The sequence below is a fragment of the Pristis pectinata genome, chromosome 12 (assembly GCF_009764475.1).
Source record: "Pristis pectinata isolate sPriPec2 chromosome 12, sPriPec2.1.pri, whole genome shotgun sequence".
Classification (NCBI taxonomy): Eukaryota; Metazoa; Chordata; class Chondrichthyes; order Rhinopristiformes; family Pristidae; genus Pristis; species Pristis pectinata.
In genome coordinates this window covers 50358532-50380202 of record NC_067416.1, presented here as the reverse complement: position 1 = coordinate 50380202, position 21671 = coordinate 50358532, and the positions used below count along the sequence as shown (strand labels likewise).

General features: G+C 48.8%; 2 protein-coding genes across 2 annotated transcripts in view; one reads left to right on the top strand and one right to left on the bottom strand.

The window, feature by feature from the left end:
- Positions 1-21671, bottom strand: part of LOC127576401 (uncharacterized) — an 80342-nt gene that overhangs the window by 21156 nt on the left and 37515 nt on the right. The window contains exons 6-8 of the mRNA XM_052026912.1: positions 17847-17979; positions 7404-7726; positions 1799-2388 (exon numbers count right to left, since the gene is read on the bottom strand). Coding sequence (XP_051882872.1) covers positions 1799-2388; positions 7404-7726; positions 17847-17979 — 1046 coding nt within the window. The remainder of the gene's footprint in view (positions 1-1798; positions 2389-7403; positions 7727-17846; positions 17980-21671) is intronic.
- Positions 2135-21354, top strand: LOC127576622 (gastrula zinc finger protein XlCGF57.1-like). The gene is made up of 3 exons (XM_052027201.1): positions 2135-2459; positions 3244-4076; positions 17408-21354. Exons 1-3 carry the CDS (start codon positions 2415-2417, stop codon positions 18213-18215), a joined length of 1686 nt encoding a protein of 561 aa, XP_051883161.1. The 5' UTR covers positions 2135-2414; the 3' UTR covers positions 18216-21354.

The window sequence follows — 21671 nt, the reverse complement described above, 5'->3', positions numbered from 1 at the left end:
ATGGATGCTGCCTTCTTGAGGCACCGCCTCTTGAAGATGTCCTCGATGGCGGGGAGGGTTGTGCCCATGGTGGAGCTGGCTGAGTCTACAACCCCCTGCGGCCCCTTGCAACATAGCAGTTGTTCGACAGCAACTCATTGCCACCATTAGAGTAATTAATCTTGGACAATACATGGTGTCAGAGTCACTCACTACAGAAACAGGTTCTTCAGCTTCTACGTTGACCATCAAGGACCCATTTTTTAACACTAATCAGACTTGCATCCCATGTTGTTCTCCTCCAAATCGCCTCAACCACCCCCCCCCACTATATTCTACAATTCGCCTGCACGAGGGACAACTTTCCGTTGCCAATTAGCCCATCAATCCGCAGGCTTCAGGGACGTGGGAGGGGGGAAGCAGAAGCACCCCGAGGAAACCCACACAGTGACAGGGAGAACGTGCCAGTGTTTCCGGCCAGGCAGCTCCGGAAGTCGGGATCGAACCCGAGTTATTGGACCTGCGAAGCAAGTAGCTGCGACACTACCCCTTGCCAGTGACACCCAGATCCTGAAAAATGAAAAAATAAATAAAAACCTCATTTTGTTGCACTTTCGCCGTTGGATCCTAAGGTTTAGGCTGCCACAGTGACATTTCTCCGTAGCTGTGACACTTTACACTGTACTGTTATTATTTTTTACCTGTAATACCTCAATGCATTCTGGACGAACTCAACATAACTGCACTGTGTAATGAATTGACCTGTACGAGCGGTATGCAAGACAGGTTTTTCACTGTACCTCGGTAGAAGTGACAATAATAAACCAATACCAATACCAATTAAGTCCTACTTTGGAGAAGTGGACTTAACCCCTGCCTGATGCTTCAGCACAGCACTGAGAAGAGGGAAGCAATGCCAGGAAGATACTTTAACCCGAGGCCTGTCCTCTCTCTCAGGTGGTCACAACAAATCCTCTGACATATTTGGAATAACATCTGGGGAGTTATCTCAGTTTCCTGGCTTCTGCCCTCTTCCTTTCCAGTCCTGATGAAGGGTCTCGGCCCGAAATGTCGACTGTTTATTTCCCTCCGTGGATGCTGCCTGACCTGCTGAGTCCCTCCAGCACATTTTGTGTATGGTTCCTGGTCAATGTGTTGTTCATAAGCAAATAAGAGAGAAACAAAGGACTGCAGATGCTGGAATCTGGATGAAAAACACGACGATGCTGGAGTAACTCAGCAGGCCAGGCAGCATCCGTGGAGAAAAGCAGGCGGTCAACGTTTCGGGTCAGGACCCTTCTTCAGGAAAAGGGGAAGCTAAGAAAAGAATTAAAAAGAATTCTCCCACTTTAAGTAACCCCCACCCCCTCCACACCTCTTTTCCTCCCTTTCCTAGCCTATCTCTCTTTTTACTACCACCCACCCCCTTCCTCCTTACCTTTGACCCATCCCCCCCTGGTGGATCTCCTCTCCCCTCCTCCCCCGCACCTGCCTATCACTGTCTCTTACCTGCATCTACCTATCACTACCCTGTGCCCACCCCGCCTCCCCTCTTTTGTCCACCTATCACTGCTCTGCCATTCCCTCCTATATATATTTTGGGCTTCCCCCTTTTCCCATCTTCAGTCCTGAAGAAGGGTCCTGACCCCGAAACGTGCTTTTCTCCACGGATGCTGCCTGGCCTGCTGAGTCCCTCCAGCGCCATCGTGGTTTTCATCCAGATTCCAGCGTCCGCCGTCCTTTGCTTCTCCAATGTTACAGGTAGACGATCGACAGCAGAACTGACCAGTTCTGACACCAACGGGGGGGAATGAGTTACCCAGCCTTGAATTTAATGTGGGGTCCGGAAGAGGAGGTGCTGTCTTGTGGTTGTCATCGTGACATTCGCGGCTGGGAATCACTTGGCTTTCGCTTTTCCAACCGTGACCGGCTGCAGGGTAATTTGGGAGCTCCCGAGGCCGGGAAAAGGCAGCTTTAAAATACTTCTCACCGCGGCTGTTTGCACCCAACACGAGCCGAGAGCGCAGGCGCTGGACTGCGGCTGCCGGAGTCCCGAGCATGCGCACTGCGACGACAGGATCCGGATGTTCGCCGCTCGCACAAGGAGCGGCGGGGAGGAGGGAGCTCGGCGGCGGGAGGCGGGGGTGCTGGGCTATGCAGTCGGTATACTCGGGAGGAAGCAGCAGATCGGGGACCGTGAGACCGGCCGGGACCCTGGAGGACGGGAGGGGAGACCCGGAGGGGAAGCGAAGCGTGGGGTGGGGGAGGGGCGAGGCACCGCAGCGGGCGAGGCGGTTTCTCGGGCGCGGGGCGTTCTGGGTAAGGAGGCGGCCATTGATCCCACTGGGACAAGCGCTCTGCCCTGAATTCACAGACTTGTGTGTGGTCAGCGCGCCGGTGGCCCGGACTCTGCTCGGCACACGATATTCAGGTTGATGGAAGCAACGGCAGAAGTTGGTGCCCAGCCCGGAAAGAAAGAAGTGAGTTGATTTTACTTATTCATCGTTCAGTGAGTTTAGTCAATCACCTCGACATTTATTCATTTAAATAGTCGGTGAGATTTTCGTGCACTTGTTCACAAGATCTCAAGACAGAGGAGCAGAAGTAGGCCATTTGGCCCATCGAGTCTGCTCTGCTACCTCACTATTCTCCCATCTAGCCCCAATTCCTGGCCTTTTCCCCATATTCTTTGATACCCTGACTAATCAGATACCTATCAATCTCCTCCTTAAACGCCCCCAATGATCGGGCCTCCACAGCTGTATGTAGCAATAAATTCCATAAATCCACGACCCTCTGGCTAAAGAAATTTCTCTTCATTTTCTGTTCCAAATGGGGTACCCTCTAGTTCTAAGACTGTGCCCTCTAGTCCTGGACTCACCCACCCAAGGGAAACAGCTTAGCCACATCTACTCTGTCCAGTCCTTTCAACATTTTAAATGTTTCTATGAGGTCTTCTCTCATTCTTCTGTACTCCAGTAAGTACAGTCCAAGAGCTGACAATCATTCATCATTGTTTATCTAACTAACTGTCCAAGCACTAATCTATTTTTTTATTCATTTTAATTGAGCAATTTATTTAATGGGATATGTCACTGGGGTTGGGGGGGGTTCAGGTGAGTGATCAAGGTCACGGTGGGTGTTGTGTGTGGGTGATGTTGGATAGGAGGTCTTTGAAGGCTGTGATTTGAGTAGGAAGTATGGGTGTGCTGCCAGTTACGTGGGTTCTTCCTCTCGCTCACTATTTAAAATTCTTTTTACAAGGTATTGGTAACGGAGGATTCACAAATGGGAAAATCAAGTGAGGACCTGCCAGAATCACTCAGTCCATCGCAATCTGAACATCGTGAGCCTTTGAACACTGAAGCAAAAAGCACTGCTCACGGTGGGGAGAAATGGTTCATGTGCTCTGAGTGTGGACAAGGCTTCAGTCGGGCATCTGAACTGTTGAAACACCAGCGCCATCACACGGGGGAGAAACTGTGGAAATGTGGAGACTGTGGGAAGGGATTCAGTTACCTAACCCAGCTGGGAATTCACCGTCGCAGCCATGCCAGGGAGAGGCTGTTCACCTGCACCACGTGTGGAGAGGGATTTCCTCTGTCATCAGACCTGCAGAAACATCAGCAGGTTCACAGCAGGGAGAAGCCCATTAACTGCCGCGTGTGCGGGAAGGGATTCACTCGCTCGTCCTCCCTGCTGACGCACGAGCGCGTTCACACGGGGGAGAGGCCGTTCACCTGCTCCGAGTGCGGGAAGAGATTCAGCCGCTCGTCCTCGCTGCTGACGCACCAGCGAATTCACACCGGGGAAAAGCCGTTCACCTGCTCCGAGTGCGGGAAGGAGTTCAGCCAGTCGACCAATTTGCGGAAGCACCAGCGGGTTCACACCGGGGAGAGGCCGTTCACCTGCTCTGAGTGCGGTAAGGAATTTGGTCTGTCGACTAACTTGAGGAAGCACTTAAAAGTTCACACCGGGGAGAGGCCTTTCGTCTGCTCCGAGTGTGGGAAGCGGTTCACTCGCTCCTCCTCCTTGCTGACGCACCAGCGGGTTCACACTGGAGAGAGGCCGTACGTCTGTTCTGAGTGCGGCAAAGGGTTCAGTCATTCATCTAACCTGCGGACGCACCAGCGAATTCACAAGTGACTTGTTACCGTTGCTCCTGAATCCTATCCAGGGTTGGACTGTGTTCATTGTCCCAGGTTGGGTTCATTCTGCTGATGTTTAGTCCTGTAGCTGGACTGGAGTTTTAATGTACTTGACAAATGTTGAATAAATCATCTTGATCTGGAACACCCAGTGTGATGTCTGTTTAATGGGGCTTGTACTCCATACAATTTAGTTATTTAGAGGATCGTTTGATTGGAGTTTTTTTTTTTCTGATATTGAAGAGAACTTGATGGGCTGGGGAGGGAGAAACTATTCTGCCAGTGGGGGAATCCAGGACTAGGGAACTGGCCTTTCAGGAACAGATTAGTGAAACATTTCTGGGTGGTAAGTTTGGAACGTTTTTTTTTCCCCCAGTGGGAATTGATCTTGGGTGAATTTTAACTAAGAAATGAGATTAATGAATCTTTGCAAACTGAAAGATTAAGGGATATGACATCAGGATGGGCATTGGGAGTTGGGTCACAGATCAGCCTTGATGTCAGTGAATGAGGGGACAGGCCGGAGGGGGTGAATCACTGAATCGTTACTGCATAGGAAGAGGCCATTCAGCCCATTGTGTGGACACCCACTCTCTGCATGAGTGTCTCTCATTCCTGGCTTTGTTCCAATAGCACAGTGACTTTTGTTTTTCTTCTCCCCACCTGAGGTATCCATTTCAATTCCCTTTGGAAATCAAGAATTAAATACATTTGCACCTCCCTTCCATGATTGGTCTAGAATGGAACCACTCGCAGCGTGAGACGGTTCCTCCTCACATTTCTCCTTCCCACCCCGGCCCCTGTCTCAGTCGATAATGGCCAACGCCTGATCCTAAAACTGTGTCCCTTGGGCCATCCTCAATGAAGTGCACAAGACTGCAGCTGAGAAAGAGAATTGGTTCATGGATTCATACAGCGATGCAGCACAGAAATGAGTCCTTCAGTCTAATAAAACCACGCTGAACATCAACCACCCACTTGCACTAATCCCATTTCATTCTCCCCACATTTCATTCAACTCTTCCCCAGATTTTTTTTTGTCTCACTTACACATGAGGAATAATTTATAGTGGTCAAGTACAGCCTTGGGGAGGAAACCCACCCAGAAAGAGAAAAAACGTGTAAAGTCCACATGGACAGTACCGGAGGTCGGGATTAAACCCAGCTGCTGGAACAGTGAGACTTGTCCCACGGTGCTACCTAAAGTGGCACATGTTTTTCTCCTACCATCAACAAACTGCACTTTTTATAGGGATGTACTTACCCCCCCCCCTTCCTCAGACTGAAGAAAACTTGCACACTGTCGCAGCCAAAGAAAGAAATGCAACACTCATGACGAGGTGTGTGTGTGTGTGTGTGTGTGGAAGGGGTTGGGGGTGGTTCTCACCAATTTGGTGAATTAATAAAAACCTCTCCCTCTCTCTCTCACACGTGTTTCATTTCTCCTGTTGCAGATGGTGTAATTTTCTCCTTGATTCTGTAATTAATTAAAGCAATTTCAATCATTTCACTTGCAACACTTACTTTTGTGCGTGAGAGAGGGAGAGACCAACCAGCTGCTTCTCACTAAGTAATATTAAGCCTTGCCTAGGGTCAGAATAGATGATTCTTCTATAATGAATTGAGTGTCTCTGTTAAACCTTGATGTTCTAATTGGTTTGAGACTTCCATCTGCATCTTGTCCCTTTCTTATATCCTGTAAAAGGAGTTTACAAAAGCAAACTCTATAGGATAGAAACCCAGGATACTTGTTTTTTCACATCTCCAGGTCTGATGAAATGTCATTGCCCTGAAATGTTAATCAGTTTCTCAGTTTAACCAGATGCTGCCTTGGCCCCCGGGTACCTCCAGGTTTTAGAGTTTGAGAATATGTACTTCTTTGCTATTCAAAACAAAAACTCTCAGTTAGTTTGTTGCACTCTCACCGGCGAGTCGTGAGGTTTGAATTTAAATCCAATTTCCATGACTTAGGCACAGAAACCAAGCCTGGAATTTCAGTGCAATATTTAGAACAGGGTGCGCTGTAGGATGTGGCGTCCACGAGAGACTTTGATGCAAGCTTCGTCTGTTCTCGGAGGTGAACAGAAATAAGACACCAGATATTCTGTTTTTAAAGAGCTACTTTTTTTTTCCTCAGTTTTTAACACGTTCTTCCTGTGTCTGGGTGGGTTTCCTCCCCATCCCAAGGCTGTGCAGGTTGGTTGGTTACTTGCCCACCATAAACTATTCCTCATGTGTAAGTGAGACAAAAAAAAAATCTGGGGAGAGTTGAATGAAATGTGGGGAGTTTTTGACCCATCAGTCGACATCACGAGAAGCAGGACCAGAAAATGCCGTTCCAGCCGCCACTTGCGTTGCAGGGCCAATGAAGGAATGGTGACGTTGGCAACAGGACCACTGCAGAAGGATCTTCGACCTGACACGTTCAACGTGCTTCTCTTTGCACAGGTGCTGTCCGCCTTGCTGGGCGCTTCCCAGCGTAGACGTAGAACAGTACAGCGCAGGAACAGGCCCTTCGGCCCACGATGTTGTGCCGAGCTAATTAAATGCCTTCCTAAACTAATCCCTTGTGCCCACACAATGTCCACACCCCTCCATTCTCTGCACATTCATGGGCCTAAGAGTCTCTCAAATGCCCCTATATCGTATTTACCTCCACCACCACCACCCCTGGCAGTGCCTTCCAGGCACCCACCACTCCGCGTAAGAAAAACCCACCCCCCTTTTCATCTTTAGTTCATGCCCTCTAGTATTAGACATCTCAACCCCGGGGGAAAGATACCGGCTGCCTTTCCTGTCTGTGTCTCTCATGCCTCTGGCTGCTTCTTTTCACCTGGTGAATGTGGGGGGGGGGGGGCCATTCGCACGTCAGTCCGTGGGATCTTGCTGTGCATAGATGGCCCTTTGCAACGCTCTCCTTGAAAGGGTGGGGGTGTGTGGTGGGGGTGGGGGTGGGGGTGTGTGGTGGGGGTGGGGGTGTGTGGTGGGGATGGGGGTGGGGGTGTGTGGTGGGGGTGGGGGTGGGGGTGTGTGGTGGGGGTGGGGGTGTGTGGTGGGGGTGGGGGTGGGGGTGTGTGGTGGGGGTGGGGGTGTGTGGTGGGGGTGGGGGTGGGGGTGGGGGTGTGTGGTGGGGGTGGGGGTGGGAGGGGTCAAAAAAAAGGGAACCGTTGCCATGGAGACCACCGGACAGGGGCGCGTCCGGGAACGGGTCGGAGAGCGCATGCGCGGACGCCTGACCAACCCCCCCCCCCCCCCCCCAGAAGCGGCGTGCGCAGCCTCGATCCTTCGAGAAGGATGGCGGCGGGTAGGAACGGAGGGGGCCGGGTGGTGGTTTCAATCAACTCCCGAGGCTGGGTCAGGGGCCCCAGCGGCCGCCGGGCTTCGGCCGAGGGTAAATGGGTGCGAGCTGCGGGAACGCAGCGGGCCGCCGCAGGGCTCGGCCCTCCCTCCGGCCGCCGACCCCGGGCTCGTCGTCGACCCGGCCCCGTGTGGCCCGGGGGGCGCATGCGCGTTCTCCGGGGCCGTTGTGGGTAGGGCGGTTTCTGGCCCGTGGGGGATTGTGGGTACTCAGTCGGCCATTTCTTCCTCCCCGTCCGGCGCTTTCCAATTAATAATGAACAAGAATTGTGAGTCGCTGGGGGCCCAGTTCTTGTACCTGTGGTACCCCACTGGGTAACAGTTTGCCAAACTGAAAATGACCTCTTTTTCTGATCTTTCTTTTTAAATTTTGTTTACATCGTGGTAACAGGCCCTTCCGGCCCAACGAGTCCGCGCCGCCCATTTTAAACCCAAATTAACCTACCCGGACGTCTTTGGAATGTGGGAGGAAACCGGAGCCCCCGGAGGAAACCCACGCAGACACGGGGAAAACGTATAAACTCCTTACAGGCAGCGGCGGGAATCTAACCCCGATCGCTGGCGCTGTAATAGCGTTGCTCTAACTGCTGTGCCGCCCCTGATCTCAATTTATGCAAATATATTACACAAGAAAATAGGAGCAGGAGTCGGACACTAGGCCTCTTGACCATGCCTCAGTCTGATCACGGCCAATCTACACTGGTCTCAACTCCTCTTCTGTGCTAGTTGGGACAGGTGCAGGGAGGACAAGAAGATATTTAATTGGGGAAGGGCGAACTATGAGGCTATAAGGAGAGAACTTGGGAGTGTAAAGTGGGGTGTCCTTTTTGAAGGGAAATGTACCATGGAGATGTGGTCGATGTTCAGGGATCTTATGCAGGATGTTAGGGATAAATATGTCCTGGTGAGGCAGAGAAGGAATGGCAGGGTGAAGGAGCCATGGGTGATGAGAGAGGTTGAACGACTAGTTAGGGAGAAGAAGGTAGCATACATAAGGTATAAGTTCAGACAGGGCCCGTGAGGAATATAGAGTAGCGAGGAAGGAACTTAAGAAAGGGCTGAGGAGAGCTAGAAGGGGACATGGAAAGGCATTGGCTAGTAAGGTTAAGGAAAATAGGCCTTTTTCACCTACGTGAAGGGTAGGAGGATGGCTAGGGTAAAGGTAGGTCAAATTAAAGACAAAGGTGGAAGTGGGAGAAGTTCTCAATGAATACTTCTCTTCGGTATTCACCAAGGAGAGCGGTCTTGATGACGTGGAAGGGAGTGCTGGTATGGGTAATGTTCTCGAGGTTGTAGATATCAAGAGAGAGGATGTGTTGAAGTTGTTAAATAATATCAAGACAGATAAATCTCCGGGGCCTGATGGGATTTTCCCCAGGCTGCTTCGAGAGGCGAGGGAGGAGATTGTTGAACCGCTGGTAAGGATCTTTGAGTCCTCGTTGTCCACGGGAATGGTGCCGGAGGATTGGAGGGTGGCAAATGTTGTCCCCTTGTTCAAAAAAGGTAGTAGGGATAGTCCAGGGAATTACAGACCGGTGAGCCTTACGTCTGGGGTGGGTAAGCTGTTAGAAAGGATTCTAAGGGATAGGATCTATGAACACTTGGAGAATAATGGACTGATTAGGGACAGCCAGCATGGATTTGTGAAGGGAAGATCTTGCCTCACAAGCCTGATAGAGTTCTTTGAGGAGGTGACGAGGAAGATTGATGAGGGTAGTGCAGTGGATGTGGTCTATATGGATTTTAGTAAGGCGTTTGATAAGGTTCCTCATGGTAGGCTTCTTCAGAAGGTCAGAGGCCAAGGGATCCAGGGAAGCTTGGCTGTGTGGATTAGGAATTGGCTTGCCTGTAAAAAGCAGAGGGTTGTAGTGGAAGGAGTGCCCTCAGATTGGAGGGCAGTGACTAGTGGTGTCCCGCAGGGATCGGTTCTGGGACCTCTACTTTTTGTGATATTTATAGATGACTTAGATGAGGGGGTGGAAGACTGGGTTAGTAAGTTTGCAGACGACACTAAGATCGGCGGTGTTGTGGATAGTGTGGAGGGCTGTCGGAACTTACAGAGGGATATTGATAGGATGCAGAGCTGGGCTGACAAGTGGCAGATGGAGTTCAATCCGGAGAAGTGTGAGGTGGTACACTTTGGAAGGACAAACTCCAGGGCAGAGTACAAGGTAAATGGCAAGGTACTTGGCAGTGTAGAGGAGCAGAGGGATCTGGGGGTTCATATTCACAGTTCACTGAAAGTTGCCTCACAGGTGCATAGAGCAGTTAAGAAGGCCTATGGGATGTTAGCTTTCATAAATCGTGGAATTGAGTTTAAGAGCCGCGAGGTGATGATGCAGCTTTACAAAACTCTAGTTAGACCACAGTTAGAGTACTGTGTTCAGTTTTGGTCACCGCATTATGGGAAGGATGTGGAGGCGTTGGAGAGGGTGCAGAGGAGATTTACCAGGATGCTGCCTGGATTAGAGCGTATGGAATATGAGGAGAGGCTTAAGGTGCTAGGGCTTTATTCACTGGAAAGGAGGAGGATGAGAGGAGACATGATAGAAGTATATAACATATTGAGAGGAATATATAGAGTAGAGAGTCAGCGCCTCCTTCCCAGGGCACCAGTGCTCAAGACGAGAGGGCATGGCTTTAAGGTTATGGGTGGGAGGTTCAGGGGAGATGTCAGGGGTAGGTTTTTCACCCAGAGAGTGGTTGGTGCATGAAATGCACTACCTGGGGTGGTGGTGGAGGCAGATACATTGGACAGGTTCAAGAGTTTGTTGGATAGGCACATGGAGGAATGTGAGATAGAGGGATATGCAGGAGGAAAGGGTTAGATAGTGTGAGGGTGGTCTGATGGACGGCACAACATGGTGGGCCGAAGGGCCTGTTTTGTGCTGTATGGTTCTATAGTTCCCCATAACCCTCAATTTCTCGATCTTTTAAATGGTTATCTGTCTCCATCTTAAATATTTTTAATGATCTGGCCAGTCCATCTCGAACCGGAACGTCGACTGTCCCATTTCCCTCCATAGATGCTACCTGACCCGCTGAGTTCCTCCAGCGTTATTTGTGTTGCTTAGTGAAAATAAAACTTCTCCTGGTTGTAATTCTTGGAAACATCGAGATTCATTCAAACAAATGATGTACGGTTCATTTGTTTTAGATTACTTTGCATCAGATGAGATTGGCACTGGCAGGTGCCTGTAATTGTGACACACCAGCTAGGTAAGAACAGGCTGGGGGGGCTTAGTAGCTTATTTCTGATCATGTGTTCCAATGTCAAGCCGTCATGGTCCCACTCTGATCCGATAGTTACCTGGAAAAGTTACAAAAAACTTGGAATATTTCAAAATTGCATCCATGATTATTCCCAGCACTGTATTATCAAAATGCACTGTATTTTGATTGCTTTCTGTCAGTGTAATCTCCTGTATTTTTATAATTTTTTTATTCATTCAAGGGATGTGGGCTTTTTAGGCTGAGCCAGCACTCAATTGCCAATCGCTAATTGCCCTTAAGATGGTGGCTGTGAGCTGTGGCTTGAACTACTGCAGTCCTTGAGGTGTGGGTATACCCCCAAGGCTGTTCAGCAGGGAGTTCCAGGATAGATTGACCACGATGAAGAAACATTTCCAAGTCAGGATGGTGTGTGGCTTGGAGGGCAACTTCCAGGTGATGTTCCTATGCTTTTGCTGCCCTTGTCCTTCCAGCTGGTAGAGGTTTTGGGTTTGGAAGGTGCTGTCTAAGGAGTCCTGGCGAGTTGCTGCAGTGCATCCTGTAGATGGTGTAAACTGCCGCTGCTGTGCGCCAGTGGTGGGGTGAGTGAGTGGTTGCGGTTGGGGTGCCTATCGAGCAGGCTGTTATGTCTTGTATGGTGTCGGGCTTCTTGAGTGTTGTTGAAGCTGCACTCACCCAGGCAAGTGGGGGCTGTTCCCTCACACTCCTGACTTGAGCCTTGTAGATGATGGACAGGCTTCGGGGAGTTAGGAGGTGAATTACTCACTGCAGGATAGTCTTCTTCATATTCCTCTCTCCAGTTTCTTTGCACATTCTGCTGTGAACAATTAGGCACTTATGTTTGTCTTGTTTCTGTTCTGGAAAGCATACACTTTAGAACAGTCCTGATTATCCTCTGAGCACCCAAAATTCTAATGGTCCCAGCCTTGAATGTATTAAAGGAATGAGCATCTCCAACTTCCAGGGGGAGAGAATTCCAGAGATTCGCAGCCCTCTTAAAGAAATTTCTCCTCACCTTGGGAATTAATTGTCAGAGTCCTTATTCTGACATCATGGTCTCTGGTCTGAGACTCTCCACCCAGATGAAACAGTCCCAACGTGTACCCTGTCAGACCTTAGCAGAATCGTGTATGTGTCAATGAATCTAGTAATCATGCATTTAATCTCCAGTGAATATGGCCATCCTCCTCATCCCAGGAATCAACCTGGGATTCTGCACTGGTTCCCAGGCCGCAGTATCTCTGCAGGTTAATTTTCTGCATCTCTTCAGCCAGTACATCAAGATCTCTCTCCACACCAATGTTTACCACTTTCTCAGTGTTTATGTAAATATTCAGTTTTTCCAATCTTCCAGAACCCCTAATTTTTTCCCTCACTATTCTCTGTCCATCACTTTATTCCCCTCTTACATAACCTGCCAATTGCCTCTGCGTACTCCTCACGTTCTTTCACAGTTCGCATTTCCACGTTGCCATGTAGCCCGTATGGATGTGGATGTGTTAACTCTGTGCTTTCAGTTAAGCAATGAACAAACACTGTGACTCACTGAGAGCCCGGGTCTAGTAGGGGCAGGCACGGTAGTGTAACGGTTAGCATAACGCTATGACAGCAGCAGTGACCCGGTTTCAATCACGGCGACTGTCTGTTGGGAGATTGTACATTCTGTTCTTGAATGCTGCTGTTCCTCTTATACCAGTACTCACCTGAACCACCACTTCAACTTGTGAAACCGGAGCTTTTACTTGTAGAACCGGACAGCATGGTAGTGTAGCAGTTAGCGTAATGCTATTACAGTGCCAGTGACCCGGGTTCAATTCCAGCCACTGTCTGTAAGGAGTTTTTATGTTCTCCCCATGTCTGTGTGTGGGTTTCCTCCGGGTGCTCCAGTTTCCTCCCACATTCCGGTGTACAGGTTAGGAAGTTGTGGGCATGCTATGTTGGTGCCGGAAGCGCGGTGACACTTGCGGGCTGCCCCCAGAACATTCAACACAAAAAGATGCATTTCACTGTGTGTTTCGACGTACATGTGGTTAATAAAGATGTCCTATCTTATCTTACCTTTGACACCCCGCTGGTAACAGTTTGCCAAACTAAAAATGACCTTTATTTCTATTCTCCTTTCTGATCTCATTTTATGCAAGCATATTACACAAGGAAATAGGAGCAGGAGTCGTCCACTGGGCCTGTCAGCCCTGCCATTCAATGTGATTGTGGCCAATGTACACTGGCCTCAACTCTTCTTTGGTGCCAGTTCCCCATAACCCTCAATTTGTCGATCTTTCAGACAGTTATCTATCTCCGTCTTAAATATTTCTAAATAACACTCTCTGGGGCAGAGAGTTCCAGAGATTCACTCCCTTTGAGAGAAGAAACTTCTATCCATTTCAGTTCTAAATGATGAGCCCATGATCTTGTTCATGAATCTCCCACTCGCAGAAACGTCTCAACGTTGACATTACCACCAATTCCATGAGTCCTGCCCTCTAGAGTTTCCCAAACATCCATCCTCAGCCTCCTATTTTTGATGTACGGTGATTTCGTTCGGAGACACATATCAGATTCCACATGTACTGCAATGACACTCTGCTCTATTGCTCTGAAGCACCCTGCTGTGTCAGCGTGGTCAAATGGTTTAGCCAGCACCCACTGTTGAAAAAGCCGAATGTCCATAGGGGAATGCTGCCGGCTGGCACATTCCAGGCTGCAGGAGTATGTGCTGAGGGATGCACTGAAGCTGGGCGCAGCCAACGCAAAGGCTCGGTGGGGAAGCACTACAGTTTAGGGTTCTTCTGCCACTGGAGAGGGAGGGGCAGGGACAGGCGAGAAAGCCCCTAAATATTGTAAATACGGGACTGGGTAGTTTCCAGGGAGCCACACGTGTGGTATCGGTGCTGTTTTCTATATAAAAAGGTAACACTAATGAATGATCTGTACAAGAATGTAAAGGTTTGCACTGTTTTGTATTTGTATATAGTTTGTCTTTTATTATGAATAAAGTTTATTTTGTAAAATAAAAAGAAATTCCCTACGACTGGATCTGGGGAAGACTGAAACCACTGTGTTTTGTCCCTGTCACAAGCTCAGTTCCTTGTGGACCACTATTTCCAACACATTGTGGTCCACAAGGAACTGAGCTTGTGACAGGGACAAGCTGAGCCAAACCATTCACAGCCTTGACATTGTGTTTGGCACAGAGTGGCGATTATGTCCGCACATCTGCCTCGTCGTGCAGACCGCCAATTCCCAGCTCCGTAACGTCACCTGGTTCTCCTCTGCCTTGGCTCACTGACTGACCTACTTCCCATCTTTCACCCGAGACAAACTTGTGCCCATCCGGTATTTCCAGTCGCTCCCGGCCTTGTTCATCCTTCGCCGCCGACTTCCCTGGTCTGGATGGCGGCGTGGTAACAGAGCTGCTGCTGTGCAGCGCCAGGGACCTGGGTTCGCTCCTGACCTCAGGCACTGTCTGTGCTGAGTTTGCGTGTTCTCCCTGTGATCGAGTGGGTTTCCTCCCATGTTCCAAAGACGTGCGGGTTGTGAGGTCAATTGCCTGCTGCAAATTGCCCCAGGTGTGTCGGGGAGTGGTAGAATCTCGGGGGCGGGCAGTAGTAGATGGGAACATGGAGAGAATAGGAAAAAAAAACTGGGATTAATGCAGGGTTAGTGTAAATGAGTGTTTGATGGTAAGCATGCACTCGGTGGGCTGAATGGCCTGTTTCCATGCTCTATGACTCTATGCAACAGCTCCCGCTGAGATGTTCCTGAATTTTAAAATCTTTGTGATCTGCTCTGAACCTACAGGGGCACATTGACCTCAGTGAGGGAGGGAAGGAGCACCCAAAGCAAGGGACTTCTCCTTGGTGAGATCAACCTTCACCTCACCTCTTCCTTCTCCAACTTGCTCCACTTGAGTCCTTTGCTCTCCTCTTGAATCCTACACGTAAACTCCCATAGTCACGGATGCTCCCATGATGTTGTCGGAACAGCAAGTGCTGGGAGATGCTTAGCAGGTCAGGCAGCAGTGTCGGAGAGAGAAATAGTTGATGCTTTTTAGGTCGAAGAGCTTTCATCAAAAGTGGGAAAACAAGTGTGTTTCCCCTTACAGGGAGGCAAAGCAATGGAGAGAGCAGAGGGAGTGTCCATAATAGGGTTGATTAATGTGGTACGTGGAGGGGTACTGAGGATCCAAAGACAGGAAGGATCTCAATATTATTAATGACGCAAACGATTAGGTATTGGGGAAACAGGAGGGATTAAAGAATCTCCTGTATCTGAAAGCCTATATCCCAGGGTCTGAAAAGACATGGTTCCAGATGTCACGAACCAGCAACAAAAGAAACACACTGAGCATGATTTAGTGTTAAAAACTATTTTATTAATCACTACTTATGATAATACGTAAAATAAAAGTTAAAAAAAAATGTTAGTATGTTAGAATTCAAGAATGTTAAACCTCGAACGTTAACCCCAAAACTAAACTCGTCGTGTGTGTGTGTGTGTGACAAAGTCCAAAACTCCCAGTTCCTGAATGGTTCTTAAAGTTCAGTTCCGCAAGCCATAAGGTGAAACATGAGCAAGGGCTTCTTCAACAACCACTGTTGTCTGAAGATAAGATGTAGATGTAGAAAAACATAGAGAGAGTACATACGAAATCCAAATGTTCCACGATGGAACCCAAACGACACTCCAGTGTTTACTCGGTAGTGACTTCCTCACCCCGAAAAGCATCCGAACCGTGGTCGTCCACACACAAATACCTGTTTCCTTCTACAGGTCAGCAACAAAGTGAACTCCACCGGATTACTTCCAACTTCCATACATGGATTTCAGTGGCAGACACAGTTATTGTTTCTCATCCATCGATAGAGAAAACAAGCGGGCTGGTGTCTCTCTCCCTTCTCTCTCTCTCCTTCTTCTTCTGCCTTCTTCAACAACGTCATTACGTCCTTTATCTTCTATTGACGTAAGCACGCCCCACACACACATACACACACACTCTCTATCTTAAAGGGACTTTCACTGAGTCCGTAACACGGATGAATTGAAGATAATCTGCCCAGATTTGCAGCAGTCACTTCAATTTGGAGCCGTGTGGGATGGCGCAGAGGTTCTGCAGGGAGGATGTGGGCAAGTGTTAGAAAAGACGGCAGGTGGAACAAAATGTGGGATTCAGCAGGAGGAATGGAAAGTAGAAACAGTGAGAGAATTGGTCTACTTTCTGTGCTGGTTCGTGAGATGGAGAACGTCAGTGCGAAGGTACAGCAGGGAACTGAGAAAGCAAGTGGTAGGCTGGCCTTTGTTGCTCAAGGGCTGCAGTATCAAAGTAGGGAAAAAAAAATGGCACAAGAGAAGGTGATTGTCCATCAAGTGTACAGTTGTTCAATGCACGAGGAAGCAAAGCTTGGGAGATCCAAGAGAAAGTGGTGGGTTGGTTAAGAATTGCCTCAGTGGGAGTTTCAGTGGCAGGAGAGCTGTGTACAGTGGGGATGGTACCAGCTCGATTTCTATCCACTGAAGCTCTTTTGAGGTGTCTCTATTGAAATGTAGACAACATGGCAGCAAATTTAGGCACAGCAGGCTCCCACACACCACGTGTATTAGCATTCGGATAATCTGTTTTAGGGCTGATGATTGGTATTGGTTTATTATTGTCACTTGTACTGAGGTACAGTGAAAAACTTGTCTTGCATACCGTTCGTACAGGTCAATTCACTACACAGTGCATTGAGGTAGTACAGGGTAAAAACAATAACAGAATACAGAGTGAAGTGTCACAGCTACAGGGAAGTGCATTGCAGGTAGACAATAAGGTGCAAGGTCAAACAAGGTAGATTGTGAGGTCAAGAATTAAGGTCAAGAGGGAACCATTCAATAGGTAAACACTGATCAGAACTCAGGGGTGGGGGGGAATAACTCCTCAGATTATCTTCAAAATGTGCAAGGGGAACCTGTGTGTCCACCTAGAATGTCAAACAGAGCCTCCATTCAAAGATTCTTCTGAAAGATGTCACCTCTGGACCAAAGCATTAGCCTCGAGTAGGCACAGATCTGGATCTGAATCAGAGGCAAGAGCGGCACCAAGCTGTCCAAGGTCACAAGAATGATCTGTCCTGAATCTTTATCCTCTTCTTTGCGCTGACTTCTGGAAACTCTTTTCACAGGATTCTTGAAGGAGAGGCTTTGCAGATGGGGATTTCATCACATCAGCACCTGACAGTCACAGAATTTCATCACATCAGCACCTGAATACCATGGGGGGAGGAACATTTGTACGTTCTGCCTCTGGGAAAAGGTTTCATGCCTTGCAGAGATTCGCACGCCAGAGTGGGAGCGTTCCAGAGATCGGACTGTGGAAGAAAGCTCTAAACCATGCTACAACAGAGCAGGCATCTCAGCAGTCACAGTGGGGAGAAACCAACCACGTGTTCTGTGTGTACAAAAGGCTTTGGGATTCGACCAACCTGCGGTAAAGTTTCTTCCAAAGGAGAGGGCTTCTTGAAGTGACGTATCAGTGGGGGTTGTTGGTGTAAAGAAAGCGGTTGCCCAAACCAGCTGGAATCTTGTGCATCGCACTGGGGAGAGATTCTTACCAGCGCAGCGTCTGAGAAGTGGCTCACTGACATATCGCCTTGTTAGAAACACGACTGCTTCGTGCCGATGGAACCGTTCCGGTGTCCCGTATGCGGGAAAAGCTTTAAGCGATCCAGTGGCCTGATGACACACCAGCGAATTCACACTGGGGAGAAGCCATTCACCTGCTCCAAGTGTGGAATGGGGTTCAGTCAGTCATCCCACCTGGTGAAACACCAGAGAATTCACACCAGGGAGAGGCCGTTCACCTGCTCCGAGTGCGGGAAGAAATTCCCTCAGTCAACCCACTTGGTGACGCACCTGCGGATTCACACCGGGGAGCGGCCGTTCACCTGCTCCGAGTGCGGAATGGGGTTCACTCAGTCGTCCCACCTGGTGACGCACCGGCGAATTCACACCGGGGAGAGGCCGTTCACCTGCTCCGAGTGCGGGAAGGGATTCAGTCGGTCGTCCCACCTGATGACGCACCAAGAGATCCACACTGCAGTGAGGCCGTTCACCTGCTCCGAATGTGGCAGAGGATTTGCTTATTCCTCTTACCTGTTCCAACACCAGAGAATTCACACCGGGGAGAGGCCGTTCACCTGCTCCGTGTGCGGGAAGGGATTTGCGTATTCTTCGTATCTGCTCAAACACCAGCGGATTCACACTGGGGACATGCCGTTCACCTGCTCTGAGTGTGGGAAAGGATTTGCTTATTCCTCTCAACTGCTCAAGCACCAGCGTGTTCACACGGGGGAGAAGCCATTCACCTGTCCCAAGTGTGGGAAAGGATTCGCGTATTCTTCCAACCTGCTCAAGCACCAGCGGATTCACACTGGGGGGAGGCTGTTCACCTGCTCTGAACGTGGGAAGCGATTCACTGGGGTCTCCAAGCTGCAGGAAGTTCACCCTGGAGAGAATGCTTAAGCATGTGCAATATTGCTGAGACTCCTGCAGGCGTTGGGTCTGCAGTTATTGCTAAGCTGATCACACCCAGGACTGGACGATTGTTATTGTGGACATTGTGGGGGGGTTTGTTTCTGCTGCAGTTAATAACTGTAACCGGCCTGGAGTTGAATACTCGGCACAGTGGCACAGGTAGCAGAGCTGCTGCTTCTCAGCTCCAACAACCAGAGTTCGACACTGACGTGGAGTGCTGTCAGTGTGCAGGTCGCATGTTCTACCTATAGCCGTGTGGATTTCATCTGGGGGGGCTCCGGGTTCCTCCCACATCCCGAAGACGTGTGGGTCAGTAGGTTAAATGGCCGTTGTGAATTGACCCCAGTGTGTAGAATCCGGGGGGAATGTGGGGAGTACACGCATCAGATCGGTGTAAATATAAACTTGATGGTCAGTGTCGACTTGATGGGCCGAAGGGACTGTTTCTGTGCTGTATGACCCCCTGACCCTTTGCCAGATAAATCAACTCTGTTTAAGCAGTGCTGAGTTTGCTGTCCCTCTCTCTGCCAGCCCCATGGAGTCCCGATAGCAGATCAAGCTATGTAGTTCAGAGTTAAAAGCATGTACTTGTGACTCTCAATACAATCAAAGCTTAAAGCTTTTTGAATGCTGATTCTCAGTTGATGGATCTAACAACCCAGGCCGTTTGTGATTCCTCAGATCCAGGAGTTTGATGTCCTAATTCTTTTTAATTCTATAGAAGGTCACTAATAAATCCTATAATAATTCCTGATTCAGAGTAGGAGGCATGTGAAATGATAGCAATCAGCCTGGGGACATCTCCTTGCTACTCCTGATCGGTGACTGCATTCACCTTCCTGGGGATTGAAGGGTGAACGATCAGACAGAACGGGGAAGGTGAGGAACTTGCATTTCTTTTTAAAAGTCTCTGAATTTCAAGCCCCACCCCTGGCTCTGCTGGATGTCGGGTGCTTCTGAGGCGGAATCTCTGCCTTCCACCACCTGAGGCCCGGTTGTCATTGAACTTCAGGGTACTGAGGGTCAGTGAGGTCAGCCCCCTGCATCCGGCCCGGCCTAGTGCTTGCACGGACGGCTGTGGGTGGCAGTTTCTGGTCCAGTGCGATCCACCACGCGTGGGGTACAGAGCAGAGCTTTGGTGTCCTCATTTAACGAGGCCTGTCCTTGCCTCAGAAGTAATGCAGAGTTTGACCCCTGGGATGAGGGGATGGTCTTGCGAGGGACGAGACATTAGGCTGGGCCTATGTGTCTGGGGTTTAGGGCATCCAATCGAAAGGTTGACAGGGGAGATGCTGTGATGTTTCCTCTTGTGAGGTTATCTTGGTTTCATCAGGAAGGGGTGATCCATTTAAGACTAGGTTGAGGAGGATCTTTATTTTCTCTCTCTGAGACACAGATGTTAGGATGTCTGTTCCTGCAATGCTGTGAAGGCTGAACCATTGTTTTATTCAAGAAGTGGTGTCCCAAAAATCCAAAAACTGGAATGTTATCCAGATTGGCAGGAAAGCCAATTGAGGTCGAGACTGGATCATCCCTGATTTTATTGATCTGCAGAGCAGCTCAAGGGGCTGAGTGACCTTTTCCTGCTCCTTATTCATCTGTTTTTATGACCAAAGTTTTGGCCACGTGCTGATATCTCTCCACGTGAGACAGTGCGAGTCTCTGCTGTCTGGTAGACGCTGCGAATCTCTGCTGTCTGGTAATGCTTGTGCCAGAGAAGAACGGATGCTGACAGTGATTCAGTCCCCTGAATGGCTCTGCTGTTTCGAGCCCTTTTCCCTGAAATCAAAGGAACTGAAGCAGTTCAAAGTTATTTACTAAGTCATCCCACTGTAAAATGCCCAGGAAAGCTATCACTTGGGTACGACACTTGGGAGTTTGTAAAGGGTGCACTGGACCATATGTACTGATTGGCAAATGGTAATTATGGTTTGGCGCACCACTTAAAATTTCCTTCCGTCAGTGGATCGAAACATAACCAACTTAAAGTGAAGGCAAACGTTAATGATATCACAGTATGGGGTTAATATTTATTTTTCACTCTGCATAATGTTTAAATCCTGTCATTTTTCCATCTTTACTTTGCATTCCACATAATGTTTAAAACGTAAATTAAACGTCGACCGTTTTGCATCCTCGTCTCCTCTCTGTGAGAACTCCTCAGTATGGCTGACTGCCTGGTCATGCAGATTCACGACAGCACAGCTGCTGGGTGTGAGAAGCTAACAGATCAGGTCAGTTTTGGTGAAATCTCAAATGTGAGATTGTGCTGAATTTTCTAATGGTAACGTGTTGAAAAGACAGGGACTTGTCATGGTTTTGGTTTTGAGCCGACTTAAACTGGTAAAATTTGCTGAGCTTGTGACCTGAAAATGTCACATAAAAAATGGCACTCTTTGAATTCAGAAGCCATTCCAGGACCAATAATTCTCGGTTGCCGCAAACTGTGAACATGTACTGTGCTGTACTGTTCTATGTCAGCTAGCCTGTTTAATATAAACCTGGGTACCCAGCGTGTGAATTTTGCCAAAAGCAACTGGGTGTCATATCACAATTGCTTGATTTTCAAAAGATAATATTTGGTCTTGAAACCTCAGTGCACGGTTACAGGATTGCATCTGGTTTTAAAAAAATTGGACTTTACAACTCTTAATTGGAATACTATAATAATTTCAGTCTTCTCCGTGGATTGTCACCTTGTCGTGGTGGAGAAGCTTGTGTGGTCCTGAGATCCCGAGAGCGATGCTGTCTGGAACTATGCTCCTGGTAGGGTCACCCATGGTGGTAAGGTCGATGGTGAGGTCCCTGACAAAGAACAATCCAACCAAGACCTCAACGGTGGAACAGGCGGACGAAGTTATTTCAAACTCAACGGCCGTGAAGGCGGATGAAGGCTGCAACAAATCCATCAGCTCCAATCGTCGTGGTTTCCATGCCACTGGAATCAGTTGGTTAATTTGTGAAGTATCGTGTGTCTTCTGCAGTGCAACATCAAGTACACGTTAAACAAACACACACAGGCGTCTTCGCTCTGTGACACGGAACGAAGACCATCATCCTCGACCTCGAGGGATAGCCATGATGAAGAATAATTTCAGTAGATTTGTGCATTTTGATTAAAAATAATCTTTGGTCCTGTCTTAAATCAATTTCAGTCTTTACTGAATCGCTGCTAATTCAGCTCCTGTAAGTTCTGTTTTGGCAAATTGGTTTATTATTGTCACACATACTGAGGTACAGTGAAAAACTTTGATTTGCATGCCGTCCATACAGATCATTTCATCACATCAGTACCTGGAGGTAGTACAAGGGAGGAGCAGTAACAATGCAGAATATCGTGTTACAGTTACAGAGAAGGCGTAGTGCAGGCGGGCAGTAAGGTGCAAGGCCACGATGAGGTATCTTGTGACATGTTTGACTCTACCCCTCCCCCCCACACCACCA

Coding starts and splice junctions, on each gene's coding strand:
- LOC127576622 (XM_052027201.1), top strand. CDS start 2,415: ATGGAAGCAACGGCAGAAGTTGGTGCCCAGCCCGGAAAGAAAGAA. Junction 2,460..3,243: donor CCCAGCCCGGAAAGAAAGAA/GTGAGTTGATTT, acceptor TCTTTTTACAAG/GTATTGGTAACGGAGGATTC. Junction 4,077..17,407: donor TGTTCTGAGTGCGGCAAAGG/GTTCAGTCATTC, acceptor ATGCGGGAAAAG/CTTTAAGCGATCCAGTGGCC.